Genomic DNA, 16,217 nt, shown 5'->3' with positions numbered 1-16,217 from the left:
AGCTCTGGTCCACAGCGTCAGAAGAAGGAAGGAGAAATGCAGTGGTTCTCAACCAGTGGTCCGGGGACCACCAGTGGTCCTTGAGGGGGTTCCAGGTGGTCCCCATGCAGCTAAATGATGGAGAGTTGGTAACCAAATGAACCCTTATAGATCTTTAACTATTAAGAGTGTAAAATGAAACCAAATGGACCCTTACGGGTCCATTTGGTTTCATTTTACGCTCTCAATAGTTAAATTATCTTCATTTACTTAATTACGGAATTGTTATTTTGATCAACGTTTTGACTGTTATCTCTCCTATTGGTACCAACATCTATACAGCATGGATGGAATTGTGGACAAAAACATATCCAACGATAACAACAATATTTTGGGTCTGAGAGTCTAAATGTCATCAAACGGTGGCTCAGTGGCTCAAATGCCCAATAAATAATGGACCTCGACATGAAAAGGGTTGAAAACCACTGATATAATGGACCAGAGCTATAGATATGATGATGTTATATAGGCCTATAGACTGATATAATGGACCAGAGCTATAGATATGATGATGTTATATAGGCCTATAGACTGATATAATGGACCAGAGCTATAGATATGATGATGTTATATAGGCCTATAGACTGATATAATGGACCAGAGCTATAGATATGATGTTATATAGGCCTATAGACTGTCATAATGGACCAGAGCTATAGATATGATGTTATATAGGCCTATAGACTGTCATAATGGACCAGAGCTATAGATATGATGATGTTATATAGGCCTATAGACTGTCATAATGGACCAGAGCTATAGATATGATGATGTTATATAGGCCTATAGACTGTCATAATGGACCAGAGCTATAGATATGATGATGTTATATAGGCCTATAGACTGTTATAATGGACCAGAGCTATAGATATGATGATGTTATATAGGCCTATAGACTGTCATAATGGACCAGAGCTATAGATATGATGTTATATAGGCCTATAGACTGTTATAATGGACCAGAGCTATAGATATGATGATGTTATATAGGCCTATAGACTGTCATAATGGACCAGAGCTATAGATATGATGTTATATAGGCCTATAGACTGATATAATGGACTAGAGCTATAGATATGATGATGTTATATAGGCCTATAGACTGTCATAATGGACTAGAGCTATAGATATGATGATGTTATATAGGCCTATAGACTGATATAATGGACTAGAGCTATAGATATGATGTTATATAGGCCTATAGACTGTCATAATGGACTAGAGCTATAGATATGATGATGTTATATAGGCCTATAGACTGATATAATGGACTAGAGCTATAGATATGATGTTATATAGGCCTATAGACTGTCATAATGGACCAGAGCTATAGATATGATGATGTTATATAGGCCTTTAGACTGTCATAATGGACTAGAGCTATAGATATGATGATGTTATATAGGCCTTTAGACTGTCATAATGGACCAGAGCTATAGATGATGATGTTATATAGGCCTATAGACTGATATAATGGACCAGACCTAGTGTCGTGTTTTTAATGTCATTTCTGTTGGGAGTTAATCCGCGATAGACGTGATCATTGATCAGCTGATTCCTGCATCATATTTAAGCTCTTCTGGCTATTAAAAGAGTCAGGTTCATACAGAGGGTAAAGGAACAGTACACAGGCCTTCATATTCAGAGGGTTATAGCAGGTATAGAGGCCTTCATATTCAGAGGGTTATAGCAGGTATAGAGCCTTCATTTTCAGAGGGTTATAGCAGGTATAGAGCCTTCATATTCAGAGGGTTATAGCAGGTATAGAGCCTTCATATTCAGAGGGTTATAGCAGGTATAGAGCCTTCATATTCAGAGGGTTATAGCAGGTATAGAGCCTTCATATTCAGAGGGTTATAGCAGGTATAGAGCCTTCATATTCAGAGGGTTATAGCAGGTATAGAGCCTTCATATTCAGAGGGTTATAGCAGGTATAGAGCCTTCATATTCAGAGGGTTATAGCAGGTATAGAGCCTTCATTTTCAGAGGGTTATAGCAGGTATAGAGCCTTCATATTCAGAGGGTTATAGCAGACCTACAGCCTTCATTTTCCCTGACTGGTGCTTTTTTTTAAATCAAAAAGCATTGCAGCACTTCTTCACACATTATGATGTTTTACATAATTAATGTCTCCGACAGGTAGAAACGTGTCACTTTTCAGGATTCAAAAACGCGGCGCTCGTTTTCAAGCTTGTAGATCCGATAGTTTTGATGCTTTTTGTGTGACGCTGTAGTATGATTAAGTAGGACGTTAATATATACGAAAAACCACAAAAAGTTACAATATGGAGATAAAGAGGTTTCTGCCTCGACAGCAACGATATATGAATCCATTAAAGGCCGGGAACACATCTCTGTCATTTTACATTTCTTTGGGCTATTCAAAAATATCAGATCTACATGCTCATAGCGTGGCAGCGAGTGCCGCGCTATGAGCTTGTAGATCTGCTATTTTTGAAAAAAATCATGAACATTTGTGCAAATCTTTGAAATATATATATATATTTTTTTTTAAAGCAAAAGGAAGATAGAGAGACCACAATGATTTCAACACCGGACGTTACATCATCATCATCATCATCATCATCGTCATCACAGAGAGGAAGAGGACAGGTTCCCTGGAGGAACATCTATGTGTCTCAGCACGTTGCAAAACCCGTTTCGAAACCAAACAGCCGTTCGTTTGTGTCACACACAGTGAACCGGAAGGCCTTGGTTCTCAAGGTGGGGTCTGGGGACCCCCCCCCCCCCCGGGGGGTCCTTGGGCTTGGGGGGGGGGGGGTGTCCCCACGCTAAATGTGTTAATATAGCAATGATTTTAAACCACTTGAACCAGATTTGATACATAGGCTATTAAAAGAAATTTGCAGATCTATGCAAGCTCATAAGAGTGCCGCGCTATGAGCTTGTAGATCTGCTATTTATTTATTTTTTTTTAATCGTGGAAAATGTGTGCAAATCTTTATATTTATTTATTTTAAAGCGGACATTGAACCTTTTTAACCCATTAAGACCTGGAACGCATCTGTGTCACTTTAGATTTCTTTTTATTCAAAAATAGCAGATCTACAAGCTCATAGCGCGGCACCGAGTGCCACGCTATGAGCTTGTAGATCTGCTATTTTTGAAAATCGTGAAAAAAAAAATGTTTTGACTTTTTTTTTTTTTATTTGGGGGGATTTAGAAAACATTTTTAGAATCGGCCTCAGGTCTTAATCAAATCTTTGCTTCTGGGGGGGGGGGGGGGGTCCCCTGTGCACAAAACATGTTCAGATGGGGGTCTGTGGACAAATACATACAATTTGGGGGTCCTTGACATGAAAATGTTTGAGAACCAACGCTGTATGGTTTGAGGGAGACATGGTTTGATTGGAGGGGAAATAATGCCTGATCCACACCTTGGATTGACACCTGTCAATCCTTACAACCACCAGAGAGTTAAAAGACAATCCTCAGTGTTCCTTTAACACCTGTGTGAGTACACATGGAACCAAATGGACCCCTGATCAATGTGTTACACTACACGACTTGACTTGTTGTGTGTTGTAGAAATAAACCCTTCATTGGGCCTACAGACAGACAGACAGACAGACAGACTTCCAAATGGTGGTTGAAAGTACAGTAAGTGACACAGGAAGCAGAGATGCTGCCAGTGACACAATCTTACAATAACATTTTGTTTGCATATAAATAACGTTGCATTACGTCACATGATCAGCAAGTATGATTTATGATGCATGTTGTCTGTGATAATCATTCAACTAGTGGACACTAGGCCTGTAATGTAGTGTAATGTAATGTAATGGTCTCTCTCCCTCTCTCTCTCTCTAGTGGAGCTTTAACAATAAGAACTGTACAATTAAAATTGCAACTCTCTGTGTGTGTGTGTGTGTGTGTGTGTGTGTGTGTGTGTGTGTGTGTGTGTGTGTGTGTGTGTGTGTGTGTGTGTGTGTGTGTGTGTGTGTGTGTGTGTGTGTGTGTGTGTGTGTCACATAGCCTACAGTCTGTGGTCAGAAGGTGAAAGTGAAACATGTCCTAACATTAACACAGTACATCATGTTAGTATCTCATCATATAATAATAATAAAGCAGAGTTTATTAACTCACCCTCTCTGGCCTTCAGCAGCACAGTGTTGGCTACGATGTTCTCCAGCTCCATCACACACTGTGAGATCTAATATGATATGATATGATATGTCCTTTAATATGAACAGGATCCTGGTTCTGTCCAATCAACGGTTCTTCTGGCAGAGAGACACAGAGAGAGAGAGAGAGAATCGTCCGTCCTTCAAACACACTGCTGTGTGTGTGTGTGTGTGTGTGTGTGTGTGTGTGTGGAGAGAGAGATGATGGTCTTTATGTCAATTCAATCCTCTTCTGGTTCCAAGCAGCAGATCTGATCATAATGTGGAATAATGAATAATAATAATGTTCATGTGAACATCATATAGTTCCTTATTGGTCCTCTTGTTGTTATGGTGTGGTAGGCTGGTAGATCTATCTAGGTAGATCTATAGGTTGGTAGGTCTATAGATCTACTAGCACCAGGCTTGTTGCAGTAGGTATAGGTCTTTATCACAGATCTGTAGTAGGTTTAGTAGGTAAAGAAGGAGCTCCTACCCTCTGATCCACCAGAGGCTTGTTCCAGGCAGCGGGTCTCCTCAGTGTTTTCTCCCCGGGTTCCCCCCTCCTCTCCCCGGCCTCACAGGGCGTCATGAGCCGCCGCGCTGCCTGGCTCTCTGCTGGAGGAGTCACTGAGGAGGATGGATGGCGTCGGATTAGAACCATCCATGGAAAACAAGTCAAAAAACGTCCTTCCCTTCGTTAACGCATAGTGTTAGTGTAGAGAGGAGGGAGGAGGTTGACCAGAACAGCAGGAGAACAGCCTACATACACCCCCCCTTCCTCCTCCTCCTCCTACTCCTCCTCAGAGGCAGTGTTGCCAGATTCTGCGACAGAAATAAGCAACCAGCGTTCATTTTGACAGCACATTTTAATTTAGTTTAGTCATAGTCTTTTGAATACATTTTTGTTTAGTTTTAGTCATATTTTAGTCATCTAAAATCTACAGTTGACTAAATCTACAGTTGATTTAGTCGAATAAAATGTATGTTGGCGGTGCCTTGATGGCGTCGTAGTGGCTGATTTTACACTTGGTGGCATGCTGAAAATAGCAGATCTACAAGCTCACAACTTGTCGCGCTGCAACGCGTTGCGAGCTTGTAGATCGGCTATAGCTTGTAGATCGGCTATTTGGTTCTAACACCCGAGCGCAACCAGACCTGAAATGACTTGTCTTTTAGTTGCATGTTGTTGCAAGGAGTTGCATAGGTGTGGACTGGCCTTAAGAAGCCAGGTTTTGATTGAATACTCAGAATCAGAATCATCTTTATTGTCACATCACTTTTTCCAGAATAGAGAAAGAAGAGAGAGAAGAGGGAGGGGGGGGGAAGGGGAAGAAAAGAGACAACAATATCTACATATTTACACATAGCATATCCATCCACACATGTATGTAGCCTACATGAGATTTTAGAAATAAAGTGCATGAGGGTCACAGCTGGTATCTGTTCCTATAGACAGAGTATCAGTGCATGAACATGGAGATTAAGGTGCAGAGTATCGGTTTATGTATGTTACTTTATTAACAGTTTGCAAAAAGTACAGAGGTACAGTTATACAATGATTCTAAAAGGATACTGCCACCAGTGGTGGAAAAAGTACTCAAGTAAAAGTATCAATACTTTGCTTGAGTAAAAGTACAAGTATTGGTATCAAAATGTACTTAAAGTACCAAAAGTAAAAGTACTAACATGTTTGAAAATAGCAGATCTACAAGCTCACAACGCGTCGCGATGCGACGCGCTGTGAGCTTGTAGATCGTCTATTTTCAAATAGCCTAGGTATAAAATAGGGCTAAAGTGGTTAATGTATGTTTTATAATGTGATCATTTATATCTGCAAAGTAACTAGTAACTAAACTTGTCAAATAATTGTAGTGGAGTAAAAGTACAATATTTGCCTCTGAGATGTAGTGGAGTAGAAGTAAAAGTATTGGAAATTGGAAATACTCAAGTCCTTCTTCACATGAAAATGTTTGAGAACCACTGGTCCAACAGTCATAAAGAAGTGTGAATCCTTACTCTCCTTCAAAACCGCTCTAAAAGAGCACTTACAGGTGGCAACAATTAGGAACTGCAAGGCCCCAGTAAAAAAAAGTCCAAGCCTATCATCACCAATCCTTTTAGCATTGTATATGTGTTAAACTGTACTTTCTGTGTTTTTTGGGGAAACTGTTAATAAAGTATTCAATAGATCAATCAAAGTCTAGAAACAGCATTAGGAAGCAGCACTGCACTGACTGCACCACCAAGCAACTTCACAGGAAAAACTAAACAAGCCCAAAGTCGCGTATAACGAACAGACATGGCAACCCTGCCCTTAGTGCGTCATCAAAATGGGCGGGGCCTTCCTCACTGAAAATGAAAATTCTCAGTGTTTATTTAACTCCGTGGAGGAAGTAGAAGTACTCAGATTCCTTTTAGTTTTACTTCAGTAAAAGTAGCATTACCACAATATTAAAAATACATGTAAAATATAAATAAGCTCTGTTACAAGTAACAGGCCTGTATGGTCAAACTTTTACTTGAGTAAAAGTAGAGGCTACACAAGTATTGGCGTGTAAATGTAGGCTACTTTAGGCTAAAGTAAAAGTATCCTACTCGGTTCTTTCCTACATTTGTAGGAACTCTTTCTAAAACAGCAGATCTCGGTGTGAGCTTTAGATGTAGAGATTTAATGTGAATATATCTGCAAAGTCACCATAGTAACTCAATCTGTCAGAGTATAAAAGTCAGTGGTGGAAAGTAAGTAGTACTGTACTCATAGTACAATTTTGAGGTATTTGTACTTGAGTATTTCCAATTAGTACTTGTACTTAAGTTCTACTCCACTACATCTCGGATCCAAATATTGTGCTTTTACTCCACTTATTTGAACACTTTAGTTACTTTGTAGATTTGGATTATTAATTACAAAACAGACATCAGCCATTTCGGCCATTTGACAATAGCCGACAACAAGCTCACAACGTGTTGCAATGCATGCATTGTGAGCTTGTAGATCTGCTATTTCCAAAAGATTTTTATTATACATGTATACATTCTGCGTAATTAGTACTTTTACTTTTGGTACTTTAAGTACATTTTGATGCCAATACTTTTGGACTTTTACTCAAGTACATTTTGAATTCTGAACTTGTAAAAAGTATTTCTATTGCAGTATTGCTACTTGTTTTATATAGTATTGAAATCCCTTCCTCATAAGGATATAATTAAGGGTCCATTGAATTCATACATGCAATTAATTAACACTTAATTAATGCTTAATTAATAGTGAAAGTTCCACAAAACTGTACTTAAATAGGCTAGCTTACAAGAAGAGTACATGTAGCCTATACTTAGTTACTTCCCAGTATGAGTTAAAGCCACACTCAGGTGTTTAGTGTGTTGGCTCCAGTATTAAAGCTCTCCTCCACAATGATATGTCTGCATTAAAGAGGAGGAAAAACTACCAGATGAATTCATTTAACTGCTTTAGTTTGATTTCCAAAAATCTCCATCCAATAGAGATGATTGCAGTTTGTATTCTCTCTCTGGGATACCTTACCTAGAGCGTTGTGTCTGCTATAAAGGGACTTTTTGGCAGGCCTAGTCCTGGTTCTACAGGCCTAGCCCTGGTTTTGGTACTGGTTCTGCAGGTATAGCCCTGGTTTTGGTCCTGGTTCTGTAGGCATAGCCCTGGTTTTGGTCCTAGTTCTGCAGGCATAGCCCTGGTTTTGGTCCTAGTTCTGCAGGTATAGCCCTGGTTTTGGTCCTAGTTCTGCAGGCATAGCCCTGGTTTTGGTCCTAGTTCTGCAGGTATAACCCTGGTTTTGGTCCTAGTTCTGCAGGTATAACCCTGGTTTTGGTCCTAGTTCTGCAGGCATAGCCCTGGTTTTGGTCCTAGTTCTGCAGGCATAGCCCTGGTTTTGGTCCTAGTTCTGTAGGCATAGACCTGGTTTTGGTCCTAGTTCTGCAGGCATAGCCCTGGTTTTGGTCCTAGTTCTGCAGGTATAACCCTGGTTTTGGTCCTAGTTCTGCAGGCATAGCCCTGGTTTTGGTCCTAGTTCTGCAGGTATAGACCTGGTTTTGGTCCTAGTTCTGCAGGCATAGCCCTGGTTTTGGTCCTAGTTCTGCAGGTATATCCCTGGTTTTGGTCCTGGTTCTGTAGGCATAGCCCTGGTTTTGGTCCTGGTTCTGTAGGCATAGCCCTGGTTTTGGTCCTAGTTCTGCAGGCATAGCCCTGGTTTTGGTCCTGGTTCTGCAGGTATAGCCCTGGTTTTGGTCCTAGTTCTGCAGGTATAGCCCTGGTTTTGGTCCTGGTTCTGCAGGTATAACCCTGGTTTTGGTCCTAGTTCTGCAGGCATAGCCCTGGTTTTGGTCCTAGTTCTGCAGGCATAGCCCTGGTTTTAGTCCTAGTTCTGCAGGCATAGCCCTGGTTTTGGTCCTAGTTCTGCAGGCATAGCCCTGGTTTTGGTCCTGGTTCTGCAGGCATAGCCCTGGTTTTGGTCCTAGTTCTGCAGGTATAGACCTGGTTTTGGTCCTGGTTCTGCAGGCATAGCCCTGGTTCTGGTGACATAGCCTTGGTTCTGGTCTTGGTTCTGCAAGCATATCCCTGGTTCTGGCTCTGGTTCTGCAGGCCTAGCCCTGGTTCCCTGGTCCTAGTCCTGGTTCTGCAGGCCCTAGCCCTGGTCCTAGTCCTGGTTCTGCAGGCCTAGCCCTGGCCCTGGTCCTAGTCCTGCAGGCCTAGCCCTGCTTGCTTGTCAAATGCAGTAACAGGAAGCATCATCATTACTGTCTGATGGGGACAAATGATCTGCTTCTAATGACTATGGGCTCATTTTTTAAAGCGGGCATTATTAGCGAGTCTGATTTGAAATAATGACTCGTCTTGAAACCGAATTAGTCCGACGACCCAATTAAATTGAGCCGGGTGATTGATGATGGATGAATGGATGAATATGAATGCATATTTCTCATGTTTTTAATGTCATCATCATCACTGCATGCCAAAGGCAACGTTTTACGTTTGAGATGGGGTGCCATCTACTGGCTGGTACAAGAACAGCACTGCTTTAGTTGTGTAGTTAACAAGAGAACAATCAACTTTATTGAGGTTTATAGGTTGATAGAAGTGGTGAAATTATGTTTTTAGAGTAGGTTTTTTAGAGTAGGTTCTCAAACATTTTCATGTCAAGGACCCCCACATTGATATGCATAGCCACAGAATCCCATGAGTTGTTTAAAATGCTCAAGATATCACAGTTCTGACAAATTTCACAATTCTTCGAAAATAGTAATTTTAACGGGGACCTCCCTGGAACCCCCTCAAGGATCCCTGGGGGTCCCTGGACCCCACTTTGAAAAGCACTGCTGTAGTGTTTGGAAACGGCATCGCTCAGAAGATTATTTAAAATGTCACACTCCAGAACTATACAGTGAGCATAAGAGATTGTGAGCACAGTGAAATGCAGCAAAATGATATTCTAATGACAGTAGAGTATTAAGACCCCTTAAGACGCAGGGGACCCCCACTACATATTGTATAAAATTGTGTTGCGGATTCAACTTTTTTTCAAATACTTATTTGAAAGCACAACCATTAATTCTATACAAACACTGAACTCAGTGTTGTGTGTAATTTATTCATGCATTTTCCACATAAAACCCTCTTAGTAATTGGCCTTTGGCTCTGTACTTGGTCTGCTCTTTCCCCCCCCCCCCCCTCTAGTCTGTACCAAACCGCGTGAAAAAATGTGCAGATGGACAAGCTCACAACACGTTGCAGTGTGTTGTGAGCTTGTAGATCTGCTATTTTCGGCGAATGTGGTTAATGTAATAAAGGGGGGGGGGGGGGGGGACCATCACAATAATTTTAACCACTTTAATACCATTTATACGTTGGCTATTCAAAAACAATAGCAGATCTATTTTTTGAAAAATCTTGAAAATGTTGAATAATTTTACAATCTTTAACACAAATCTTCTCTTCTGGGGGTCCCTGGTACAAAACCTTCAGATGTGGGGGGGGTTGGGGGTTCTTGACATAGCCTAGGGGTCCCGGACCCCCTGTTGAAGAAGGTCAATAATTACTGGCAGCGGTGAAAAACAAAACACTTTAATGGAGCAGGACGTACATTATGTCCAAATCAAAGGTTCGTCATCATTATGGTTGACAACACTAAGTGCCGAGGTCAGAGGTCAGAATCACATCATCCTCAAAACCACTACAACAAATGTCTCAAAACAAAACACAAAGAAACATGATTTATACTGCCCCCCTCTGGCACAATGTGGGACTGACAGCAGCCATCGGTGAAAACATTTCATTCTTTTTCATTTCGTCTGTCGGGCAGAAACCTTATAATCCTATTTAAACTGTTTTTTCTTTTCCGTAAATTAATGATCTACTTCGTCGTAAAACAGTGTCTCTCAAAAGTTGCCAAAATAGCCTATCTAACGAGCTTGTAGATCAGCCATTTTTGCCATTTAGGGAAAAAAAAGAAATTTGAAAGTTTAAGTGGTTAAGTTTGTCTGTGGGTTTTATAAATATTTAACCAATGAAAAGTATTAAAAAGCACTTGTGACTAAATAATAACCACGTTGGATCCATCCATTTATATTTCATGACAAATTATGCGTTTTCTCCCGACAGTGACGATTCATTTTCTTAATTAAATGGGAATGCAACACAGCACACTGATGTAGTGCCGTATCGCCTCATATCCATTAACCACTCACACTAAATCCCTCTCTTAAAAAGAAATAAAAAAAATAAACCTAATTCAACATAAAAGCAAGAGTCCAGTAGGAAGGTGGTGATTGAGGCGTCCAGTCCAGCAGCAGCTAGTATTCATCCAGGTTGTCCGCTTTGGGGATGGAAAGGCCTCGGTCCTTCAGGACCTGCATCTTCACTTTCTCCGTCTCCTGTTTGGCTTGTTGCTGTAACCTCTGCTCCTCCAGGATCTCCTCTATGGACACCTGCTGCAGCACCGTGTCACAAGGCTTGTCCACATCCTAGAGAGAGGTTCAAACAAAGAGAGTCAATTATTAAAAGATACACCATCCCAACTGGAGCCAGTACTTAGTGGTTTCCTAAGAGGGTGCCGTCTGATCTTGGGAACGTCCATTGTTAACTAGTGCTACATCCTGCGAGAGTGAGTTGCTGGGACAGAGAACGGCCGATAATAAAGCAGATTTTCTCCTGATTGGTCTCTCTGAAAAAAGCTTTTTTTAATTAAAATCTTGGGAAGATTGTGTGGCTTGGTTCAAATCAACCACTTAAACCCACTGGTCTTAAGGCCCTGTTCAGCCCAGATCTGATTTGTGTCCTATCCAGGTTGGAGTCTGAACAGCAAAAAAAAATCAAAATCGGATTAGAATCTGTTTCCTTAGCCCTGTTCAGACAGACTGCACAAAACTGATCAGACTCCAATCTGGACTGAAAATCTGATTTAGGCTGGATTAGGGCTGCCAGTCAGAATGGGGCCAATTTGTGAAACAGACTTTGTCTCTTCACCAAAAATAGCATGTGTTTTTGAGCTTGTAGATCTGGCTATTTTTTTGCCAGAATGTTCCCCCCAGAACAGGCATTCTGGGGTTCAAGTGGTTAAGAATGGTACGAATGTTAACGATTAACATTTGATTGCAACCAACAGCCCATGGGCATACAACCTAGTTCCCCCCAAAATTATGCTACCAAAACCCATGAAAGATCTCCACTCTAAACCAAAACCAACCTCAAAGAATGGCTGACCTTAAAAATACAAGTGAACATAGTTTGAGTCCTTGAACACCTTGGTAGTAGAATCCTCTACCCCCGGAAAGCAACAATATACTGCAGCTTAAGGCCAGTCCACACCAATGCAACTATTCACAACTCTTTGCAACCATTATCACAATGGCAGTTGTAAGGAGTTGCATTGGTGCGGTCTGGGCTTTACAATGAGCTCCTCTCGTTTACACAGCAAATATGATGATATTTGATGTGGTCCATATGGCCCTAGTGTGCACAGCCTGGTTTGGTGTGTGGAGCGCTTCTATCAGCTCTACACGGACACAATATTGTGATTATTTAAAACACTGAATTATTTATGCTTAGTTTGCTTCCATTTACCACTGGCCATATGTATACATTATGTATTGATGAATTATGTATTCATATTTGTAACAGCAATATGTACAGGCTTCTTGCACTTACAATACACCAACGCTCTTGGCCCTGTCATGTTTTTTCTTCTTTCTGACCACAAATGTACAGAATGTCATTTAGACAGCATGTTGTTTAGACACAGGCTAGGTTCACGGTATCCTATAGATTATTTGAGTCACTACATTGTTCTCTCTGCATTCTACTTTACCTTGTTGTTTGTTGACCAGAGTTCATGTTTACTCTGCTTATTCTGATCTCACTTTTCCCCTTTTTTTTAACCTTTATTTAAGCAGTAAGAGCCACTGGCCTAGCCACAGGCCTAGTTTGGTGGTCTGGCTGTTTAGTAGTTGACTGGGGGACTAGTTACTATGGGTCCTGCCATTTGCGCTTTACACCAAATATCTTAGTAAAAATAGCCAAAAGTACGATTTTTAATACAGGACTTTTATAGCCGTTGCTGTCGAGCAGAAACCTCTAATCTAATTTATTTTACTTTTTGCGGTTTTCGTACTCGACCATACTACGTCACACATAAGCATCAAAAGTAGCAGATCTGCAAGTTTGAGACTACGCGTTTTGACCTTGTCAATCTGCTACTTTTGCCATTTTTTTAATTTAAATCCTGAAAAGTAAAGCAGTAAATGCATATGTCCAAAAAGTTTTTGGACTCCTAGAACCCTCTGGCAAAAGGTTCCTCAGCATCCGGTGCAGAACAGCCCGATTTTGCAAGAGTTTCTTTCCACAAGACATCAGACTTGTGAAATCTAAAAAAGTGCAATAATCCCCCAACCTTTCTCCTACCTGCTGCTGAGGACTCATTATGAACCTATTTTAGCATTCTTTTAACAAGTAGTAGTTTTAGATTACAGTAAGCCAGTGGAACGGAATTTCGTTCAATTATGCATTTCATGTCTTGCTGAATGACAATAAAGCTATCTATCTATCTATGTGTTACAGTTGTGTAGGTACTGTACTTACGATCTCCCCGAGCAGAACCACGTTCTCTCCCCTCACTATGAAGATTCCTCTGGGAATGTCTCCAAACTTCTTCCCCACGTGGATGCGCTCCACCGTCTGATGGAAAACCAGGTTGGCTGCGAGAAAAGAAGAAATACATTATTACTATACATAAAAGGAGCACTTCATCCATTCATCCATTTTTAAATGTGTCTTCATATAATTGGTCCTCATTTAATGTACATTATAAGATGGCACAATGTTCAGCATCGTCTGTGCTCACAGTCCTTCTAGTTTGACGGTTCAGAAGCCTGCCTACCAATGACATCATCAGTGGGGATTCCAAGCCAATACAAACTACAGCATTTCTCCTCCTGGACAGTTTTCATGCTGAAATAAAAGCCATTGTTCTTGCATCAATAGAAAAATGTAATATATTGTTGCCTTCCGATGATGTCACTGGTAGGCGGGTTTCTGAACTGCCCACAGCCCTCCTCTGAGACACAGAGTGAAGAGACAGAAATGTGCCATATTATAATAAGCATTAGCTAGGACCAATTATATCCTTTAACACAAATGAAATGTAGCAAATACTTCCATATGTAAAATCATAGATTGCTATAGTTTTATTTACCAAACTGATCAATGCTTCTGAGGTAACCGATGAGGGTTCTGCCATCGCGGAGCAGCACCAGGTGTTTCTCTGTAGGATGACAACATGACACAATGTTACAAACTGCACCTTTAGAATCTAACGTTTAGATACATGACATGACACAAACTGTACCTTTAGATACATGACACAATGTTACAAACTGTACCTTTAGATACATGACACGATGTTACAAACTGTACCCAATCCATCCAGCAAAAATTAAAAATAAAAGCCTGGAGATCGAGGCTATTAGATACATGACCCAATGTTACAAACTGTGCACAGTCCATCTGACGTCACTATTATAGATACATGACACAATGTCACAAACTCAGAACCAGCATAAAATAGCACCCGTCTGCAATTTGCAACTGGATCTAGACAAGTCTTCTAAGCTTGACACCAGAAATGACCCTCCCCCCAAAATAAATGTGTTTTTTGTACATATCCTTTTATTACTAATAGTGTTGAGGATTTCTTGTATGTCTTTATATGTCTTGATGAAATTAATACATACATAGGACCACAATGAATTTGGATTATAATGTTCTAATTTTTATCATAAGACCCAATCTCAGTCTCCAGGATTTCTTCAGAATATGTATGACACTGATCTACTGTGACACTGTGTATGGTACATTAGGAGTCCACTAGGATAGTGATTCTCAAACGTTTTATTTTTTAAGGACCCCCATAACTCAATTAACACAAATGGAACCAAATGGGTCCATTTGTACTGTACACTTTCAGAGCTACAGACCTATAATGATCAATTGGACCACCTTCAAGCAACCCAGAAGGTCTCTCAACCCACTTTAAGGACCACAGTACTTAGTAGCATACATTTAGCTCTGTTTCTGGTAATATGTCCATGGCAAAAATATTATTTTGACAAAAATGTGCACAAGCCAGCATGGCGATGATGAACCCTCTGCAAAAACACTATGAAATCGCAGAATTATGTACGTGACAAATAATGGTGAAGTAAACTCTCATAATGGTGATCAGTGACAGCCGTCTATAGACACTATGTTACAACAATACTTCAACAGACTGCAGGTCATATGGATACATTTGTAGCCTTAGATCAAGACTATCATAGATGTATTTGATCGATTTGGACATTTTTATATCTATTAGAGTCTTAGCGACCACCCCCCAGTTTGCCCTGGAATGTCACCAGTGAAGCCCTTATTTCTCCAAACATGTACAAATGCTAAATATAAGGAGCTTAACCGCTTGCCCCAAATGTTAACTCGGTGTCCGGAGTATTTGTGCAATGTATTAGTCCATATTTGTCAATACAGAAGTGTTTTAATCCCATTTGTGGCCGAACGCCACTCCGCCCCCTCGTTTACTTCCTGTTTACATTGAGTGTAATTCCGGCTTTCACCAGATGCGCCTCCTCTCCACCGCCCATTGGGAACTTCCGAGAGAATCGGCCACAGACGGGATTAAAACACTTATTTATTGAAATGTATGGACTAATACATTACACAAACACACCGTACACCTATTTAACATTTGGGGCAAGTGGGTAAGCACCTTATATTCTGCATTTGTACATGTTTAGAGAAATACAGGGTTTACTGGTGAATGTCCCGGGCAAACTGGGGGGTGGTCGCTAAGACTCTCGTAGACATGGAAGTAAAAGTCAGACTCGATCAAATACATCTACGATAGTGTTGATCTAAGGCTGGATACATCGTGTCAGATCACAGCTACTTACTGTCAATGTCATCGATCAGACTCGCCGTCCCCGGTACGTAGTTCATGTTAAACACAGATGTTTTATTATTTAAATATCAAAGCCATGTATGTTTGAAAAGATGTTTCTCTTCCACTGTGACCCCGGAAGTATTTATACATGCCTGAGGAAGCACTTCCTGCGACCCCGGAAGTATTTATTCGTGCCAGGAGGAAGCACTTCCTGCACACCGTTAACCCTTAAAGCGCTTTAATCAAACCGTTATATTATAGCTATATGAATCAAACCTGTTTTCAATGTTCAACCAACATCGCCTCCAGAAATGGATTTAAATCTCACGTCGGTGTTACGTGTAATATTAATGTTATGTATTTAATGTAGTTATTAATATTATATATAGTCCATCGCAAAAATAAACAACAAATACAGTATTTCGCCTTGCGACACCATCGTACTGCAGATTAGACTAGTAAAATCGGTCACGTGGTTATTTTTATTTTACCCTTTTGGCTTTCCGTACCAGAGGGGTTTCCGTAGCTGTCGTTGATTGGCTCAGAGGGGTGGTATGACGTTGCTGTCGTTGATTCGCTCAGAGGGGTGTTATGA

The 16,217-nt window shown here is 40.6% G+C and overlaps 1 protein-coding gene across 1 annotated transcript; it reads right to left on the bottom strand.

The window, feature by feature from the left end:
• Positions 1-10,241: 10,241 nt before the first annotated feature.
• lsm1 (LSM1, U6 small nuclear RNA associated) lies at positions 10,242-15,785 on the bottom strand. The gene is made up of 4 exons (XM_080433418.1): positions 15,633-15,785; positions 13,883-13,951; positions 13,270-13,385; positions 10,242-11,156 (listed from the first exon to the last, which is right to left on the bottom strand). Exons 1-4 carry the CDS (start codon positions 15,676-15,678, stop codon positions 10,986-10,988), a joined length of 402 nt encoding a protein of 133 aa, XP_080289544.1. The 5' UTR covers positions 15,679-15,785; the 3' UTR covers positions 10,242-10,985.
• Positions 15,786-16,217: the final 432 nt, after the last annotated feature.

Source organism: Gymnoscopelus braueri, assembly GCF_963280865.1.
Source record: "Gymnoscopelus braueri genome assembly, chromosome: 7".
NCBI lineage: Eukaryota > Metazoa > Chordata > Actinopteri > Myctophiformes > Myctophidae > Gymnoscopelus > Gymnoscopelus braueri.
This window is presented reverse-complemented; position numbering and strand designations above follow the sequence as displayed.